We start from the raw sequence: 21,844 nt of genomic DNA on the forward strand, positions 1-21,844 counted from the left end.
TTTCATTTGCTATATTCTTGATCTCTGATTGATTCTTTTCTATCTCTGTGTTAAAGGTCTCACTGATGTCCTCCACTCTTTTCTCAAGTCCAGTGAGTATCTTTATGGTAATTACTTTAAAATCTCTATCAGGAAAACAAAACAAAACAAAACAAATAAAATAAAATAAAATAAAATCTCTTCCAGGCATATTACTTATATCCATTTTGCTTAGGTCTCTTGCTATGGTTTGGTCCTGTTCTTTCATTTGGGACATAGTCCTCTGTCTCTTCATTTTGTCTAACTCTCTGTGTCTGTGTCTCTGTGTTTGGAAAGTCAGCTATTTCTCTTGCTGTTAACAATAATAGTCTTATGAAGAAGAGGTCCTGTAGTGTCCTGCTGTGAAGCATACTCTGTTCCCCAGGACCTAGCACTTCAGAGTATCTCTTATGTGTGTTGAATGTGCTCTATAGTTGAGTGTTGGCCTCTTCTTCCTTCAGTTCATTTGTCCACAGAGGCTCCCTTTGCCAGCAGGGGTGAGGCCCACTGCCATCTTCTATAAGGTTCTGGCATTGTGTGACTTCTCTGTCTACACACTAAACTATTTCTGTTTAACCAGTTTCCTCAGCACCTATCTGTCTCCTGACCAGGACACAAGGACTATTTGGAGTCTTTACTTGCTTTGAAAAAACTCTGGAGAGTCTGGTTGCTTTCTCTTGTCCAGCTGTCTAGATACTAATTTTGGACATTTCTGATTTATAACTCAGAGAGGCACCATGTTGCCCTGATGTAATGCTGGACATGGGGCCTCTTTAGGGAGTTTTTAATGCACTGAGAAGCAAGGAGCCAACCCTGTTGTTCTAGGATTGCTCCTCGTTTATATGAATGTTTCTATCATATATCCTTACCCCTGTGATGCATCTCCCTTCCCTGGAAACAATGGGATCATGAAGAGCAAAGACACTTGAATTTGACTTCCTGCCATTCCAGATCCTTATTCTCCAGGCTTTTACTGACACCAGAATGTCTCTTCCCTTCCTGTGCAACAGAAACTTTCTTTATGTCATATCTTCATCTCTTCCACTCTGAAGTTTATTTTTAAGAATTTATAATCCAGGGCCACCTGGATGGCTCAGTTGTTAAGGATCTGCCTTCAGCTTGGGTAATGATCTTGGGGGTTCTGGAATCAAGCCCCATATTGGGCTCCCTGCTTAGCTGGGAATCTGCTTCTCCCTCTCCTTCTCCCTCCGCCCACCCACCCCCCACCTAACTCATGCTCTCCCTCTTTCACCTGGATAAATAAAATCTTTTTTAAAAAAATAAGTAAAATAAAAATGAAAAATAAAAACTTTATACTCCAGCTTTTTAGATCTCTTCATATATATATATATATGCAAACAAGCTTGGTAATTTGAGGAAATCATTTTCTGTCTCAATACAGCCTGGGTTTTACAACTCAAATGCATATATTTTCAGACTATTGTCTTGCTATTGACCTTAAAGCATGAATGCTTTGTTCTAGGTGAATCTTCTCTCTCTTTTCTCTGATGCAATAAACCCCAAAATTTCTCAGTCTTAATAGAAAGGCTGTGAATAAAAAGTTAGGGGGGATATGGAGGGTGAGATGAGTTACAAAAATTTGAATGGCAGGTTGATTCTTCTCTGTTAAACTATTTTCCTACTTTATATTCTTCACTGAAGTTAGACAGAATCCTGATTTCTGCTATGTGACAGATGTGTGCATGAAACTTTGATGCCTTTCCTTTTTCTGAGCTCCCCTGGAGATGGGAAGACAAAGCTGAGGGTAGTTCAGTAGATAGGGCAACTCTTCATCTGGAGCAGTAAAGGCCTGGGAGATGAGGGATTTGTAGGTCTGATTAAGTCCCTTCAGCATGCAGAACATAGGATAAACCATTAAAGTCACTTTGAAGCTTCTTTTGTTGTACCTGCCTTGTATTTTAGAGAGACCCATTTTCAGGAAATGCCTTTCTGCCTGGTGAGAGCTCCAGTGAGGATGAAGAGCCTTTAGCAGACTTGTCAAAGGAGGAATTGTGCACGAAAATAAAAAGCCTGAAACAAAAATTAACAAACACCCGGAAAGAAAACAGCCGACTTCGACAGTCTTTGGTCATGCTTCAAGGTAAACTTTGAGAAAAATTGACATTTTTAAATAATAGGAAAAATATGTAATGAGTGGAAATTATTGTAAATCAGCTGTCAAGAATGAAAAAGCAAATCAATATGTTAGAGGAGGGGATCCCTAGGTGGCTCAGCAGTTTAGCACCTGCCTTTGATCCATGGTGTGATCCTGGAGTCCTGGGATCAAGTCCTACATCGGGCTCCCTGCATGGAGCCTGCTTCTCCCTCTGCCTGTGTCTCTGCCCCCCACCTTTGTCTCTCATGAATAAATAAATAAAACCTTTAAAAAAATGATGTCTTGCCTTAAAGAAAATATGTTAAAGTAAAAAAATCAAAAATCACATTTTAAGAAAATCTTATTACATAATTTAATACAGAAGCACTATTCTTGAAGCCTTTAGTTTATATCTTAGAGAATATTAGATTATTTCCACAAAATACCTAATGTCATATTCATTTAATAACATTCAGTGGATATTTATTGAGCATTTAATAGAGGCTACTCACTATGTTAGGCCCCAGAGAAAAAAGATTAGTAAGACGGAGCAAATATATTAACATATTCATGATATGCTTACTTCATTCCCCTCTGCTAGTGAAAGCACTAGAATATGGGGCTTCTTATGATCCATTATAGTACCATTGAAATTAAAGATCCTGTATATTGAACTGTAGATTTGGAGTTGGGAAGAGTAGTCTGGGAAAATAATCACATTCCATCAAAGACTGATAAAGGAGAAAGAGCAGTTAAAAACCACTTGGTGTGGGCAGCCCGGGTGGCTCTGTGGTTTACTGCCACCTCTGGCCCAGGGTGTGATCCTGGAGACCCAGGATTGAGTCCCACGGCAGGCTCCCTGCATGGAGCCTGCTTCTCCCTCTGCCTGTGCCTCTGCCTCTCTCTCTGTGTATCTCTCATGATTAAATAAATAAAATCTTAAAAAAAAACACAAAACACTTGGTGTAATGCCTTTTGTAGGATCCTATATTGCATTTAAGTGTTTATTTTTCAAAAATTACATTTTCCTTTGCAATGAAGCATCTTGCAGTATTTTGTGCTGCTGAATATTTAGCAATCATGTCCTGTGTTGGGCAGCGTTCTGTTGTAAAAACAGTCAATACACAGACCATTTTGAAAAGAAATCCCTCTGGGAATGCCTGGATGTCTCAGTGGCTCAGATCATGATCTAGGATCCTAGGATCAAGTCCTACATCAGGCTTCCCAGGGGGAAGCCTGCTTCTCCCTCTGCCTCTCTCTGTGTGTCTCTCATGAATAAATAAATAAAATATTTAAAAAAAAAAGAAAGAAAGAAAAGGAAAGAAATCCCTCTGGCTGGTGTGTACAAAATGAGTACAAATGACACAAGAAAGAAAGCAGGGAAGGGCCACTCTTGAACAGTATTGCAGTCATCCAGGCTAACACGATGGCAACCTAGCCCAGGGCAATGGCTATGGAAGTAAAGACGACAGTTCCACATAATGTTGGAGACAGAAATGATAGGAGACAAGTAGAACATGGGGATAAGCTAGATTAACAGAGTAATGGCTCACATGCTTTCCATTGAAGACCTCATAATTTTAAGTAGAAGCAGTTACAGCTAAAATGTTTACTCCATCACCAAGCCATTATCTCTTTATATTTTTCAACTTTAAATATTGAACTTTTGTTACCAATGGGTTTTTTTTCTGGTGAGGTTTTTGTGATTTCAAAGAACAGATCATTCTCATTTTTATATAATCTGTCCCAGGACTTAGAATAAGACGAGAGGCTAGTTTATAAAGTTAGCATAAATTGCTGGTTAAAAGTATTGATTTTGGGGTTACAGGCCTTGATTTGAATCCCAGCTTTCCTTACTGGCTCTACAGCTGTGGCCATATCACTTTACTGGGCCCTCAATCCCAGCTTCAATCTTCTCACCTACAGATGAGGGTGGGGGGGGCGTTGGGGCGGTGGCAATCCATCATGTCTTGGTGCCGTGAAGATGAAAAGATCATTTGGAAGAAATGCTTTACCCAAACAAAGCACAATATGGTACTCAATAGTGGTGTTATTGTGTCTGCTTTTTTTTTTTTTTAAGATTTTATTTATTTATTTATGAGAGACACACACAGAGAGAGAGAGAGGCAGAGACACAGGCAGAAGGAGAAGCAGGCTCCATGCAGGGATCCCGATGTGGGACTTGATCCCGGGTACTCCAGGATTATGCCTTGGGCTGAAGGCGGCGCTAAACTGCTGAGCCACCTGGGCTGCCCTGTGTCTGCTTTTATCAACACCAGAATCTGACACAAAAAAAGTGCCCAATTATATGATATTAAAATCCATCAATGGATCCCTGGGTGGCGCAGCGGTTTGGCGCCTGCCTTTGGCCCAGGGCGCGATCCTGGAGACCCGGGATCGAATCCCACGTCGGGCTCCCTGTGCATGGAGCCTGCTTCTCCCTCTGCCTGTGTCTCTGCCTCTCTCTCTCTCTCTCTGTATGACTATCATAAATAAATAAAAAAAAAATCCATCAATAAGTTATGATTCTCTAGCCTGGACTTCTCCCTTTAATGCCAGACTCGTTGTGCAACTGTGTATGTGACATTACTGATAGGTATCTCAAACTAACATGTCTAAAACCATACTCCTGACCTTATCCTTCAACCTGTTTTTTTCTTTCTTCCTCATCTTGGTTGATGCTAACTTCATTGTTCAAGTTTCTCAAACCAAAAAACAATTTCTATATTTCTTTTACATCATACACTCAGTCCATTGGCAAATTCTACTGACTTTACCTTTGGAACATTTCTGGGATACAATCCTTTTTACCACCCCTACTACTACCACTCTAGTCCAAGCCACCATTATCTTACACATAGATTATTATGGTGGATTCCTAGCTGGTGTCACTATTTTTGCTCTTGCTTTTCTCTAATCTATTCTCAGCAAAGTTGCAAGAATAATCCTGTTAAATATAAGTCAGTTCATGTCACTTTTCACCTCAAACCCTTACATGCATTTCCACCTCACTCAGGGGAAAATAAGTCATTTTTATGACCGTTAGTCCTTACATGATCTGGCCATTTCTCTTCTACTTACCTCTCTTGGCCTTATTTTCTGCTACTCTTCCCTCCTCTGTGATCCAGCCACATTGAACTACCTGTTTTTCCTTTGAAGACATCAGACATAATCTTACTTCAGTGTCTTTGTACTGGTCATTTCCTCAGGCTGGAATGTTTTTCCTCCAGATACCCACTTGCTTACTTCAAGTAAGTACACTCACTCCATCCAACACCTTACTCTAAATTCATCTTTTCCCTAAACTCCTTCCTCAGTCTAAAATTTCAACCACTCTCCCTGAAACATTATTTATCCCCCTTCCCCTGCTTCATTTCCTCTTTGGCACTTACAACTGTCTATATAATCTATTGTATATTTAATATTGTATATACAATATTGTACACACACACACACACACACACACACACACAAGTGTACCTCCAGAAACCAAGTCATAGAGTTGTAAAGTCCTGTTATAAATTAGGCACTGTTCTAAGTACCTAGGAAAATCCAGAAAATAAAACAAAGATCCTTGCTCTCATGGAGCCTACTTCTAGTGGGTCAAGACAGTCAAAAAACCACAACAAATAATGAGTAAATTATATGTTAGCTGATAGTAGTATAGGAAAAATAAGGAAGGTAAAGGACGATTGGGATTTGAGGGGGATCATAAAAACAGTCTTTTTAAAAAATATTTTATTTATTTACTCATGAGAGACACACAGAGAGAAGCAGAGACATATAGGCAAAGGGCAAAGCAGGCTCCCTGGAGCCTGGGATCACGACCTGAGCCAAAGGCAGATGCTCAACCACTGAGCCACCCAGGTGCTTCCATAAAAACACAATCTTAAATATTATCCTAAATAACATGATCATAGTAGGCCTTTATGAAGCTATGGTTGGGAATTAGGAAGATATAGGAAGTTGAAATTTTATTTGTAATCCAAATAAAAAAGGGTCTAAGAGAAGACTGCAGAATGGTTATTTATCTTTTGCCCACTTGTGCTCTTAATAATCCTTTGAACTAAGAATCAGGGTTCTTCTTTCAGTTTATAAAGTCTACTAACAGAAAAACAGCAGAATGTATATGCCATTTTAGACATTCAGAATGGCAAATGTGTGTATGCTACACGTGCATGTATTATGTATTTGAAACATGTTTTGTGGGCATCCCTGGGTGGCGCAGTGGTTTAGCGCCTGCCTTTGGCCCAGGGCGCGATCCTGGAGACCCGAGATCGAGTCCCACATCGGGCTCCTGGTGCATGGAGCCTGCTTCTCCCTCTGCCTATGTCTCCGTCTCTCTCTCTCTCTCTCTCTCAATGTGTGTGTGACTATCATAAATAAATAAAAAATTAAAAAAATAAATAAAAGATAAAATAGAAGATGAAACATGTCTTGTGGACCACAACTGACCAACACTGTAAGATATAAAATGAAAAAAGATGATATATCTTTTGTATAGAAGATATTAAATTGTAATTATTTTTTTAAGATTTTATTTATTCATTCACGAGAGACACACAGAGAGAGAGAGAGAGAGAGAGAGAGAGAAGCAGAGACCCAGGCAGAGGGAGAAGCAGGCCCCACGCAGGGAGCCCGATGTGGGACTCGATCCCCGGTCTCCAGGATCACGCCCTGGGCTGAAGGTGGCCCTAAACCGCGGAGCCACCAGGGCTGCCCAATTGTAATTATTTTTAAAGAATGAATACATACCTAGGAAAAAGAAAGCATCAACTAAAAATTCTTATAACAAATGAAATTTCAGTAAAGAATCAAAAATCAGTTAAGTTTTGCCCAAGTTTCTTTAAGTATGATATAAAGCTTAAGTGAAATATGTGGGAGTCTCCCTTCTTTCTTGAAACCCTACTAGAGGGATCCCTGGGTGGCGCAGCGGTTTGGCGCCTGCCTTTGGCCCAGGGCGCGATCCTGGAGACCCGGGATCAAATCCCACGTCGGGCTCCCGGTGCATGGAGCCTGCTTCTCCCTCTGCCTGTGTCTCTGCCTCTCTCTCTCTCTCTGTGACTATCATAAATAAATAAAAATTTAAAAAAAAAAGAAAGAAAGAAACCCTACTAGATATAAATTTGAAATGCATAAAAACAAAAGTACCAAGAAAACTCGAAAGGACATCACAGCAGATAAGAGATGCCAATAAAATTTTAGAAACTGAAAAGCAAATGGATGAACAGTAACTGACTAACTGTAGGAACCTGAAAGTTCAGTGTCTGGGATAGGGATAAGGAGGGGATAGAGGTAGATAAATTAAAAAGAAAGAAGCCAAATCACACCACAGAACTATAAATGGTTTAGGATTTGTACCTGTGAAAGGAATTATGATAGTGCTGGTAGTGTGAAAACTGGAGTCATTGAAAGACCTACATAAAGATCTTTTGGGACCATAAAGTCACACATTTTTCCTATGTAGCCTGCAACTGCCACTCCTCACCACAGCAGAAGATGCAGGTTTTCTTCCAGAAGAGATTGAATCAGAGCTATGAACTCAGGGACACTGGGTAGAGCTATGGGAAGGTAATTACTTGAGAAAATCCTCTAATGTGGAAAACAGATCAAAATGAACAAAGAGAAAAATAAGGCCAAAGGAAACAGACACAATTCAGGGAGCAGAAGAAATCTGCATGGGACAAGAACAGAGTAATTTAAGTGAGGAACAGCCAAAGAATAAGGGGATATTGAAATCTATAAATTTTACTGACACCTAGAAATTCAATAAAATGCCTGGAGGTTAAAGTTAGGAAAATCTTGTAGATATTAGAGTAAGAAACTAAGGAAAGGAGAATAGAAAAGATTAAGAAAAATAAAGAATTAGTCCCAGAGGTTGAATGTCCAAAGACAAGAGGTCCTAAAAGATTCAAAAGTGAAGAGGAAGAAGTTATTTAAAAATTAATATCATAAATTTCTATAACTGAAGAACACAAATGTTTACATTAATAGATAATACCAAAAGCAAAAAGACTTGTCCAAGTCATAACATTGTGAAATTTCACCAGAAATAAAGGGAAGATCCAAAGAGAATAAGCATGTCCCATGCTAAAGATTGGGAATCAGAATGGCATTGGACTTTTCACTAGCAACACTGGAAATTCCAAGATAATTAAGCAATGTCTTCCAAATTCTCAATGGAAATGATGTAAATCTAGACTTTTATACCTGAGCAAAATTATCAATCAAGTGTGAGGGTTGGTAATACTTTCCATACAACGTCTCACTAATGTACTTCCTATGATTTCTTTTCCAAAGGCTAATATATGAGGGTATAACCTGTCAATATTAAATCTCATAAATTTCCAATGATTAAAAATGACTTGCTAGTGCAAAATCAGCACATCAATGGAACAGAAAGCATATCCTTCAAATAGAACCTCATATATGATAAAGAACTATCCTAGAGGCACTATGGCATAGAGGTAAAGAGTATGGATTTAAAGGGGCCAAACCACTTGGCCTCAAACCCTGGCTCTGCACCTATTATCTGTCTAACCATGTGCAAGTTGTTTAACCACCCTGTGCCTCAGTTTCCTCATCTCAAAAGAGGAAATAATAAAAGTACTTACCTGGGTGACATGTAAAGCATTCAGAACAGAACCTGGCAATAGCAAGTGCCATGTAAGTTCTTTGCTATTACACTGTTCAGGATCACAAGTCGTCAGGACCAGCTTCATGGATGTGTGCCGTATGTAGTCACTCAGAGCTCTGATCTTAGAAGGGCCCCACGTACTGGTTAAAGGCTCTGCCATCACCATATAAAAATTTTTAAGAAGCTTTGAACAAGAAGTGCTGCATTTTCACATTTGCAATGAGCCTGGAAATTCATGTAGCAAGTCTTGCAAGTTAATCAGGAAAAGGATAAATTATTCAGCAAACGGCTCTGGAAAACTGATATTCCAGTGTGTGCTGGGAGTAGGGGATGCAAGTTCAAGTTAGATTCTCATTTCATTCCATGTGGCACACTAAAAACATAACTATACAGTTTAAATAAAAACCCCATGTTCTGAATTGAGTGGGAAATACTGCTTTAAATACATAATGAAATGTATATCTTTAAAAATTAATAACATGTATTTTCTAATACTGTTCACTGAATAGGCTTAAAAACAAAAACCCAATAGCAAAGAACATTCCCAGCCCCGGACTTGGCTGTATAATAATACTTCCCACTAAAAAGAGCTAGGGTTCCTTGGAGAAATGGGTGATTCCAGAATTTGCACAGGAAGTGTATCAAGATAAGCCATGTTGGGAGCCTAACACAAAAAATCCAGATGAAAATCCTGTCATATCAGAAAACAAGGCAGTTAACAAAGACTATGTGGACATGCCAGTTAAAAGAAGTTCCCAGTGGCCAAAGATGGGACAATTTGAGTATTAATAATAAAGATAACTGCAACAGGTTATCATATATATTTAAGTGCATGAGTTCATAATAGTATTCAAAAAAGAAAAAAAAACCTGAGATCAAAAAAACCCTAATGATCAAATTTGTCATAATGGCAAACACAGATAAAAAAACAACCATTTATCCTGTCATTATTATAGGAAATGAACCTAAGTGTAAACAAATAGTTGATGGGAGGAAGTTTCCCTTTGTACAAAAATTCTAGCTAATAAATGAAGAAGAAAAATATTAGAATATCACCGTTTTGCAACTCCTTATGATATAATGAATCTAAGTGTGGTCATCAGTGATGACTAATATCACAAAAAAACTAACCATGCATTCAATGCTACCTGATAAAATTTTAAAATACTACTTAAATCTAATCAAGCCTCTAGATCTAATTATCAATTTAAGAGTGAATTTACGAAAGAAAAAAAAAGAGTGAATTTAGGGAACAGCACCATATGTTAAACACTCATGTTTGTTATGGATAACTCATGTTATGTTATGGATACACTCAGCAAAATCCCACTGTGGGAAATCTTGTAAAACAAACAACCGGGCAGCCCCGGTGGCGCAGCGGTTTAGCGCTGCCTGCAGCCTGGGGTGTGATCCTGGAGACCGGGATCGAGTCCCACATCGGGCTTCCCGTATGGAGCCTGCTTCTCCCTCTGCCTGCGTCTCTGCCCCTATCTCTCTGTCTCTGTGAATAAATAAAAACAATCTTAAAGAAAAAAAAAAACAGTTTCTTCAATTAATAAATTCCAAGGAAAAAACTAAGAAAACTTATAATTTCTAGTTTATAACAGACACAGCCAACTACTTGTAACATGTGGACCTTATGTGGATCCTGATTCAGATAAAGTAAAAACAACAATGAGAAAATCAGAGAAATTTGGACATTTACTAGTTTTTTTTAATGACATTGAAGAAAAACTGATAAGTATTTCTAGCTATCACATGTTTTTATGTTTATATTTTTTAAATTTCTTACCTTTAGAAATACTTGTAGAAATATTTACAGATAAATTGAGATGCTGCCTGTGATTTGCTTGAAGTATTCTTGGGGTTGGGGAGAAAATGGACAGGAGTATAAATGGAACAAGACTGGCTGTGAGCTGAAACTGGGGGATGGATATATGGGAGTTTACAATTTTTGTGTTTAAAATTATCCATTAGAAGCTTAAAACTCGGGATCCCTGGGTGGCGCAGCGGTTTGGCGCCTGCCTGTGGCCCAGGGCGCGATCCTGGAGACCCGGGATCGAATCCCACGTCGGGCTTCCGGTGCATGGAGCCTGCTTCTCCCTCTGCCTGTGTCTCTGCCTCTCTCTCTCTCTCACTGTGTGCCTATCATAAATAAATAAAAAATTAAAAAAAAAAAAAAAAAAAAGAAGCTTAAAACTTATATCCAGGCAGAAAAAAACTCACTTATAAAAAGATATTTGAACTATACAAAATATATGACTATTTTACTGATCTGAATGGTGAATGACTTTCTTTTTTTATTTATTTATTCATGAGACACAGAGAGAGAGAGAGAGAAAGAGAGAGAGAGACAGGCAGAGGGAGAAGCAGGCTCCATGCAGGGAGCCCGACGTGGGACTGGATCCTGGGACTCCAGGATCACACCTGGGCAGAAGGCAGGCGCTAAACCGCTGAGCCAACCAGGGATCCCTGGTGAATGACTTTCTAAGCATTAAATAGATTAATAATACACTAAAGAAAAGACTGCTGCTTTAAAATAAAAACTAAAAAATATGTGTATGCTTTCAAAATATCATGAAATTAAAAGAAAAACCCTAAGAAAAATACTTGCAACTTATGACAAATGAAAGGTTAAAATATTTAATATAGAAGGGAGTAAATAACAATAACACAGTGTGCTTATAATACACTAGGTACTCTTATAATCACTTTACAAAAACTATCTAAGTTATTAAAAAGTAGAAAAAATACTAGGGGCAGCTGGCTGGCAGTTGGCAGACCATGTAACTCTTGATCTCAGGACTGTGAGTCCAAGCCCCACATTGGGTGTAGAGATTACATAGAAGAAAAAAAAAAACCTACCAATATTCTGTGGTCTAATATATAATTCATAGAAGCTTGGATAACCAATAAATAAGTACATATTTAACTTCATAATCATAAAATAATTGCAATTTAAATTTTACTAAAATTTCAACCTATCAAAATAGTGAAGATTATTATTAATGATTAACACCTGTTTTTGATGATGTAGCGAAAACACTGACTTCTTACATTGCTGGTAACCAGATAAGTTGGAAGAATCTTTCTGGAGAGCAATTCAGCAGTATTAGTTGAGGTCAGAAAACATTTATACCTTTGACCCCATTATTATGCTTTCAGGAATTTGTAGCATTGTTGTGATCAAAAATACAAATGAAGATGTATGTGCTACACAGTTCATAAGAGCTTTGTTTGTAAAAAATAAAAAGAGTTTTGTTTGTAATAAAGAAAAATTGGAAGTGGGGCACCAGGGTGGCACAGTCAGCTAAGCAACCCACTCTTGGTTTCGGCTCAGGTCATGATCTCAGTGTTGATGGATGGAGCCCTGAGTCAGGCTCTGTGCTCAGCACAGACTCTGCTTAAAATTCTCTCTTATTCTTTCTCTGCACACCCCCTACCCAAACGCGTTCTCTCCCTCTTTCTTTTGTATGTGTGTATGTATGTGTATTTAAGATTTTATTTATTTATTCATGAGAGAGACACAGAGAGAGAGAGGCAGAGACATAGGCAGAGGGAGAAGCAGGCTCCCTCTTGAGGAGTCTGATGTGGGACTCGATCCAAGGACCCCAGGATCACAACCTGAACCAAAGGCAGATGCTCAACCACTGAGCCACCCAGGTGACCCTCTCCCTCTCTCTTAAACAAACAAGAAAAGTTGGAAGCAACCAAAATTTGAAAAAAAAAAAAAAAAAGAACATTTAAATAAATTATAAAACATCAATACCTTAGAATATTAGGGAATCATTAAGGTCATATTTTCAATTGGAAAATAACCCATCAACCCATCATCAAAGTAACCCATCAACCCAGGTGAATGAAAACTTTAATTATGGAGTGTCCATAAAATGCAGTATTAGTCAATAACAAAAAGGAATGATTAACAGATACATATGACAACATGAATGAATCTCAAAACATTATGCAGAACAAAAAAAAGTCAGACCAAAATTTAAAATATATATATGTACAGAATATACCATTTGAACCTATTTGTATGTAATTCTAGAACAGGTAAAACTTATCTCTGGCTAAAGAAGTCAGTTTAGTGGTTGCCTCTAAGGCAAATCCAAGGATTGACTTGGAAGGAACATGAGGCAACTTTCGGGGAGGATGGAGATATTCTGTCTTGTTGGGTGTGCATTAACTGAGTATATCATTTTGTCAAACTCATCTCACTTTACCTACTTAATTTCTGCTCAGACTTTGTGTGAGATCTTGCTTTTGATTCTATGTAAATAAGATCTCAAAATACCATATTTTCCAAGAAGATTTTTTTTTAATTTTTATTTATTTATGATAGTCACACACAGAGAGAGAGAGAAGCAGAGACATAGGCAGAGGGAGAAGCAGGCTCCATGCACTGAGAGCCCGACGTGGGATTCGATCCTGGGTCTCCAAGATCGCGCCCTGGGCCAAAGGCAGGCGCCAAACCGCTGCGCCACCCGGGGATCCCTATTTTCCAAGAAGATTTAACAAAATAGGCAAATATTCAACTTACACTCTTAATTGGAAAAAAAGAACCATGATACAACACTATGTATAGTAGTACAGTCTAGCTACATAAAAGAAAATACATGAATATGAGTAGAGATACACAGAAATGACAAGGATACATTCCAATGAACAAGTCCAACTTCCATTATTAGAAAAAGTCACTAAATATTCTTTACACCTCATTTTATACCAAATTCCTTTTTTCTCTTTACATTCTAGCTGCCTTCTTGCAGTTCCTCAAATACAGAACTTGCATTTCCTTTGCCTCTGATGACTTTCTCATTTCCTCCAACTATTTAATTCCTACTCAGCCTTCAGCTTTCAAATCAATCCTGACCCCCTCAGAAAAGCCCTCCATAGCCCTCCCCTCCCCAAACTGGGTCAAGCACATTATGCCTCTCCCTTGTGGCACTTAACAATTGCAATTTTTCATTTCTTTGCAGGTACCTTGAGTTGGCCAAATTGCAAAGTTAATGGCACTGTTCTCTAGACTGCCCCATTTGCCTAAGACTTCTGATGCTAACTATAAACTCAGATGTTTTCAAAAAGCACCCTCAGGTCCGATAATTGACTAAATAAACTCCCAACTCACTGAAACCTATTATACTCGTAGTTGCATTTATTACAGGGAAAGAATACAAATTAGATCCAGCCAAAGTTGGAAAATACACAGAGGGCAGACTCTGGGTGATTTCCAAATGTAAGCTCCTGTTGCCTTTAGGATGCACTATCCTCCTAGCATTTATATATTACAATATGCATGGAGTATTGTCCATCCAGGAAGTTCACCTGAGCTCCAGTGTCCAAAGTTTTTATTGAGAGTTCATTACATGGGCATGACTAATTGATTGCCTATGTTGAACTCAGACTAATCTTTCTAGCTTTCTGGCTGTGGTCAGGTTCCATGATAAGACTATTGAGTGTGATTGTTCACACCCTGAAATATATCTTAGCATGAGCTATCAGGTGTGGCTCACCTTGAATAACAAAGACACTCCTCTGTCATTCAGAAAATTCCAAGGATTTAGAGCTTGCTTTCTTTCTTTCTTTCTTCTTTCTTTCTTTCTTTCTTTCTTTCTTTTTTCCTTTTAAATATTTTTTTTTAATTTATTCATGGGAGACACAAAGAGAGAGGCAGAGATATAGACAGAGGGAGATGCAGGCTCCTCACAGGGAGCCTGATGTGAGACTCTATCCCCAGACCTGGGGTCACGCCCTGAGCCAAAGGCAGATGCTCAAACACTGACCTACCCAGACATCCCTAGAGGTTACTTTCCAAGAACAAGGGAGGCCAGACCTCTCTTTAAGCAGGCCAAATTCTTACTCACGCCATGGTTGCATAACCCACCTCCCGCCGCCCCCACCCAGTCCAAAAGTCCAGGATCACATCTGGTGTGCTCCCAGTCTCTCCTCTAGCACTTAATAGAGTGGCTGGCAAATGTCAAAAATCTACATAACACAGTAGTTTATAGCATCGAATTGGCTAAGTCTGAATTTGAATCTTTGCTCTTCTTCTCACTAATTGTTTTGACCCTGGATGGTTTTTTTAGCCTCTCTCACTGCCTAATTTTCCTCCTCTATAAACTGGGGGTGATGATGATATCTAGTTCAGAGAGCAGTGAGTATTAAATGAATGAACATCAGTAAAGCCCTCAGAATAGTGCCTGGCACAGAATAAAAGCTAGATAAATGTTTCATATTATTAAATGCTCAATGAGTAATTGCTTCTTGAGTTAGCAAATGGGACACTAGAGGTGCTTAGTTAAATATTAATTGAAAGAATATAAAGGAAGATTTTAATAGATTTTACTGTTTTTTCTATTAATATAGTAGTAGATGTATTGATTTGGATGTGTCATCAATATGCCTGATTTTCAGCTCTCAAATCAAATATTAATCCAGATTTTGGCTTAATAATATGATTAAGAAAAGTCTAAAAAATTTTCAGTCTTTTTACTTCTTCAGCAGCCAAAGCCCTCAAACAGTGTGAGTTGTATCAGAGTGGGTTCATAGTGTCTTCCAACTCCATCAAAATGTTATTTGTTCTTAGGAAACAAACTAGATATAACCATAACTAGAGAAGACCATTTTACATGGACACATGAACCTTTGAATGTGTAAGTTTCCATCAAAAAAGGAACAAAGAGAATATTCAGCTGATTACCAAAATTCATCCGTAACATGTAAAAACAGTTTTGAATCATGGCAACAAATTTTGTGTGTGTGTGTATATTTTTTTATTGGAGTTCGATTTGCCAACATATAGCATAACACCCAGTGCTCATCCCATCAAGTGCCGCACTCAGTGCCCATCTTTTAACACAAGTATAAGATTGAAAGTCTGCTTTCTCTTATTCAAAGGCTTTCTTGAATTGTTGATATGCTCTTGAAAAGATAATGTAAATAGTTGTTTTCTATTCGCTGTCCCAGAAAAACCAGTTTCTATATTTTGCCTTTATCAGGTCTTTAACATCCCTATTCCTATTTAGGCATGCAATTAAAAATTTCTAGGGTTTAAAATATTTCCCAAGATTTAAAGTGTGAATGAAGTCTCTTTGATTCATTAGGCCTTATTTTTTATATTGGAGTTCAATTTGCCAACATATAGCATAACACCCAGTGCTCATCCCATCAAGTGCCTCCTTCAGTGCCCCTCACCCAGTTACTCTCCCCACCCACCCACCTCCCTTTCCACCACCCCTAGTTCGTTTCCCAGAGTTAGGAGTCTCTCATGTTCTGTCTCCCTATGGCAACAAATTTTTATTAATTTGATGAAATTTGACTCCCTGGAAAACCACACACAAAGGTCACTGAAAATTTATTTTAATAAATTTGAATATAAATGGTTTATTTAATGGTCATTTAAATTGGCCTGATGTATCTGGAAGGCGATTGATGATTAATGTCTCCAAATGAGATTAAAACCCTTCAAATAATACTCTTAGCAATTAGAAAAAAGAATCAACTCTTTAAACCATTCATTTTAGGGACGACTGGGTGGCTCAGCGGTTGAGCATCCGCCTTCGTCTCAAGGTGTGGTCCCCAGGTCTGTAGAATGAGTCCCAGTCCCTGCATCAGGCTCTCTGAGGGGAGCCTGCTTCTCCCTCTTCCTGTGTCTCTCCCTCTCTCTGTGTCTCTCATGAATAAATAAATAAATCTGTTAAAATTAAATAAATAAATAAATAAATAAATAAATAAACCATCCATTTTAGTTCTGAAGTAATGCATATACATTTAAATATAACTAGATGTTTTAAAATTGATTTATTATTAAGCCATTATTAAATCAAAAAATAAAAAGTAAGTACATCCCAACCACTCTTCTTACCACGTTTATTTTCCAAAAGTAGTAAATGGGGCAGCCCCCGTGGCTCAGCGGTTTAGCGCCGCCTTCAGCCCAGGGTGACCAGGAGACCTGGTATCGAGTTCCACCTTGGCTCCCTGCATGGAGCCTGCTTTTCTCCCTCTGCCTGTGTCTCTGCATCTCTCTCTCTCTCTCTCTCTCTCCCTCTCATGAATAAATAAAATCTAAAAAAAAAAAAGTAGTAAATGTTAACAGTTTGTTCTACCTATTTCTATACATGCTATGTAATATGTATATACGCACAATTTAAAAATAGGAATATATGCCCCTGTTATTAAAAGTATTTATAAAGGGTTACTTTTTCTTGCCATCAGTGTTACCACAGGCGGTCACGCAGTTTGAAGAATTAGTTGGTATGGCAGAGGCCCTGCTTAAGGGTGGAGGAACCATGTCCACATCTGCATCCACCCTCTGGAGGGCAACAAACAACTCCTCACCAGACTCATTTGCCTCAACGTGCAGTAATTCTAACTCTAATTCCAGTTCACCTATTTCCTTGAAAGCTGAAGAAGAGCATCATACTGATGAAAAACAGGTCAGTTGGAATACCTGCTCTAACTTTCTCTGGGATACAGTAAATGAAAAAATTGAAATAATACTACGAAATAATGGGGCACCTGACTGGCTTGGTTGGTAGAGCATGCTACTTTTGACCTAAGGGCTGTGAGTTTGAGCCCCACGTTGGGTGTAGAGATTACTTAAAAATAAGATTTTTTTTTTAAGAAAAGGCTACAAAATGATCATTGTTTTATCAGATAACATTAGGTAACTTTAGGTCATGACCCTAACATTGAAATTACATAAAACAATTTTTTGACGATAAATCAAAACAATATTTGTTTCACAAATATCCAATTTAGAAAACTACAGTCAAATTGTGGTCAAGGATGAGGTCATTAAACTAGAAAATTCTTAAATCAGTGAGGGATAACTATGCATTGAGGGTTACAAAATTATATCATTGATAGAAGGTAAATTTCAGCCTCTGCATGTTGGAAGAATATAATCTTTTCCTACTTCTCCAATTTCTCTTCAAGGAACAGAAGCTAAAAGGACCAGAGTTTCATTAGAATCCAATATCAGTTTTGGAAAATATGCCTTCCAGAGCAATAATTAAATACTAACATCCAACATTTAGGATATTTGAATATTGGTATATCCGTTTCCTTTTGCTATGTCACAGATGGCCACAAACTTGGTGATTTATAATAACACAAATGTATTATCTCAGAGTGCTGAAGGTCAGAAGTGTGGTAAAATCTAGGAGGCAGCAGGTACATTCCTTTCTGGAGGCTCTATGGAAGAATCTGTTTCCTGCCCCTCTAGGTTATTGTAGAATTCAGTTTCTTGTGGTTGTGGAATTGAGTTCCCCATTTTCTTGCTGACGGGAAACTGAAGGCCATTCCCACTTCTTGAGGTAACCACATTCCCTGGTTTATGGCCCATTCTACCACCTTCAAAACCAGCCATGAAGGCAAAGCCCCTCTCACTTCTAATGTGTCCTCTTCCTTCCGGTCTTGTTTCTGACCCACTCTTCTGCCCCACTCTTCTGCCTCCCTCTTCTGCATTTAAGGGCTCATGTGATAAAATTGGGCCCTGAATAATCCAGGATAATTTCCCCATTTCAATGTCCTTAACTTTAATCACACCCCATATAAGGTCATATATTCACAGGTTCTAGGGTCATGGATAGCTTCAGTGGGTCATTATTCTGCCTACCACACCTAATAGGAGGTGCTGAGGATGGGACTCATCCTTAAACTATCCAATTCCAGATTACATGACAAGAGTTTGTATAAACTCTGAAACAAATACCTCATAAAATTGGGAATTATATCAAAGATAACCCCTGAAATGTAAAATATGTATTAAAAGTAAAATACATCACCTTAAAGAATGTTGATTTTGTTTCTGGTGTGTCTTAACTCGATTAGTAATATATTTATCCAGATACTACTTTCCTTTTCTTTTTCTAATTTCAGTTATTACTTTGTATTTTCTAGTTCAAGATTGAAAAATGGCAGATTTCCCGTTGTAACAAGAGCAAGCCTCAGAAGTTTATTAATGATTTAATGCAAGTACTTTACACAAATGAATACATGGCCACACACAGCCTGACAGGAGCAAAGTCCTCTACTTCAAGGGACAAAGCCGTAAAACCAGCTATGAATCAGAATGAAGTTCAAGAAATTATAGGTAAAATATGATTGTATTACATTGTCACATGAATTTGAAATTATTTTACCATTCAAGGTTAAGTCGTTCTTTCATGTTCTTTTTGTTATTTTTCTATCAAAGAAAAATCTCAAGATAGCCTAAACCTCTTATTAAATATGGTAAATTTTATAGAAAAAAATGTACAGTAAAGTAGTTATTAAAATGAAACTAAATTTTATTTCACTTATATGTTTGAATTCATAAAATTCATAACTTCAGAAAAATCTATTTCAAAATCCTTTCAAACAAAATTTCAGTAACAGTTTATGTCTTATTTTCTTTCTTATCGTGGTTCTAGATCCTTTATCTTTTATTCTAGAAAAGTAGGAGCTAATTTCCTACTTATAGTTTATTTTATTTTATTTTATTTTATTTTATTTTATTTTATTTAAATTCAACTAATTAATATATAGTGTACTATCAGTTTCAGAGGTAGAGTTCAGTGATTCATCAGTTGTATATAACACCCAGTGCTCATTACATCACATGCCCTCCTTCATCCTACTTACAGTTTTTAGGTTAATGCATCTCCTCAAATATAATAATCTAGATTATCAAATAACTTTTTTACAAATATCAAACAAATTTAGGGAATCACTGAATCTAAGTTCTCTGTATTTTAATATGCCATTTCTTAGTTGGAAAACAGTCAAAAGAATTTAGTTGTTTCAGCTGATGCTGAGAATGGATAAAAATAAACTAACATTTTGGAGCAAGGGGATCTAGAGTTCAGAGAAGTAGCAAGATTAAAGCTGCAGTACCATAGGAATACAATATGTATGCTCTCAGTCTCTAACATAGACCTTCAGTATCTCTTAGTTTGCTTTGCAGACCCTGCCTATATATTCATGTATTTAAATATCTCATGGGTGTTTAGACTACTTCTGCAAAATGGAGACAAAATTACATTGTGGATTGCCTGATGTCTTATCTTAGTTCACATCTTAAGATGCAAAGGCCTCAAAAAGGATTTTTGTGTGTCATTGTTGTTGTCTTTTACAGGAGTCACAAAACAGTTATTTCCCAACACAGATGATGTTTCAATTAGGAGAATGATAGGGCAAAAGCTAAACAACTGTACCAAGAAGCCAAATTTAAGCAAAAATCTGAACTCTCAGGATATTAAGTAGATCCCTTTGGTAAGTCCTCTCAATCTTCACAATCCTTTCCATGTGGCAAGAAGATGTAATACTTTTATCCCAGGAATATCCCTGGAATTTTTATGAACACTCTGCTAGAAACTCTACTAGGACTCTACTAGGTCCAAGAAATGCTAATAGGTATTTGTAAAGGTGGAGGTGAGGATGGGGAAGGGGATTTAAACTTGGGGAATGCTAAATTCAGATAGAGATTTTCCTTTTCCAGAATCTTTCAGAGTACTTTTATACTCTTTAATACGCCCAAGTGCACCAGAAATCTTTAAATAGGTGATAGAGTATGTAATGTTTTCCAAATGTTTTTTACTAAGGAATTTTTATTTTTCCTTACGGAATGTGTTTAACTTGTGGGTGGGTGTAGAAAGGGGCCAAAGGTGGGACACTTGATAATTTAGGGAATGTTTCTCTAGAACAGGGGAGATACCCTAGGGAAATCTCGAAGGTATGACGATGAGACTAAATTTACAACTCCAAACAGTGGTTTGTTTGAGGGCCCTCCACTGGCTGGAAGTACTGAGGGGTCTCCTCTGCCATTCTCCCTCCTACTTCTCACTGTCTTTAAATCTTTAAATCAGTTGTTAAAGGGGTGCCTGGGTGGCTCAGTTGGTTAGGTTTCTGCCTTTATCCTGGGATGGAGCCCCGTCCCCTCCTTGGGCTCTTTCTTGGCTCAGTGGAGAGTCTGTTTCTCCCTCTCCCTCTGCCTGGGTTCCCCCTGTGGTCTGTCTCTGTGTCAAATAAATAAATAAATAAATAAATAAATAAATAAATAAATAAATTCTTAAAAATAATCAATTGTTATAGTTTGTATCAGTTTGATAAGGATTTTTACCAAGATGTTTCTAATAGACTAAGAAAAAGAATTGCTTCTAGTGAGTTTTGAAGGAAAGAGACTTTATAGTCAGGCCCTACCCTTAGGCAAACCTGTTTAGTAGAATTTTGTGTTTGCTTTAACACCTCAGTGTGCTGGTTGGTTCACTTGTGCTCATCCTTCCTCTCTATTATTTTGATGGAAAATATGTGAAAAAATATATATAAATGTGTTTTTTAAATACTTTTTATTAATAGAGGTATATGGTGACTATATGAGGGCAGGATTTTCCTTCAATTTCCTTGACTTTTACCTTTGACTTTCAATTTAGTTGTTCTCTGCCTAACTCTAGCCACCTTTTTTTTTTCTAGCCACCTTTGAGACCATTTTATTTATCTTTATGTTCTCACTGTGTTTTAAATAGGATTGGAACTGCAAGTAATGCAATAATTCCCCCCACTTGCCTTCCACCCATTGCTGACTACCATCCCCAGCACTCTTGAGGGTAGCTTACTATTTTGCTGTATAAATAAGCCTAGTTCTGATAAGAGTCAAGAGTAAAACAAACAAACAAACAAACAAAAAACATGTTTAGGGCAGCCCTAAACCCCTGGGCCACATTGGGCCCAGGGCGTGATCCTGGGGACCCGGAATCGAGTCCCACGTCGGGCTCCCTGCATGGAGCCTGCTTCTCCCTCTGCCTGTGTCTCTGCCCCTCTCTCTCTCTGTCTCTCATGAATAAATAAATAAAATCTTTTTTAAAAAAAATCACCTGACTACAGCATTAATTAAAATAGAAAAAAATAACAAATCTTTTGCTAAGAACACAATATATTCTGGTGCCTTCTGGGCCTGAGCCTCACTTTGTTGACAAGTTGCTTGGAAAAGAAATATGTGTATTTAGAATCAAAAGTGGAGATTAACACTAGAATGGGAATTTTTTTTTTTAATTGGCAGGTATCTTTCATTTGAAGTATAGCTAAATCCAAATTATTTCAAAAGGACTGAG

At 37.8% G+C, this 21,844-nt stretch overlaps 1 protein-coding gene across 6 annotated transcripts in view; it reads left to right on the forward strand.

Moving 5' to 3' along the window:
* Positions 1-21,844, forward strand: part of BEND6 (BEN domain containing 6) — a 59,290-nt gene that overhangs the window by 31,427 nt on the left and 6,019 nt on the right. For 3 of the 6 annotated variants that reach the window (XM_035698106.2, XM_035698105.2, XM_035698107.2), the window contains exons 3-7: positions 57-92; positions 1,942-2,119; positions 16,968-17,188; positions 18,657-18,849; positions 19,873-20,009. In XM_035698106.2, the coding sequence (XP_035553999.1) occupies positions 57-92; positions 1,942-2,119; positions 16,968-17,188; positions 18,657-18,849; positions 19,873-20,000 (756 nt within the window). In that variant the 3' untranslated portion in view covers positions 20,001-20,009. The remainder of the gene's footprint in view (positions 1-56; positions 93-1,941; positions 2,120-16,967; positions 17,189-18,656; positions 18,850-19,872; positions 20,010-21,844) is intronic. The other 3 variants (XM_049092209.1, XM_035698110.2, XM_049092207.1) reach the window with 2 other exon arrangements.

Source organism: Canis lupus, chromosome 12, assembly GCF_003254725.2.
Source record: "Canis lupus dingo isolate Sandy chromosome 12, ASM325472v2, whole genome shotgun sequence".
Classification (NCBI taxonomy): domain Eukaryota; kingdom Metazoa; phylum Chordata; class Mammalia; order Carnivora; family Canidae; genus Canis; species Canis lupus.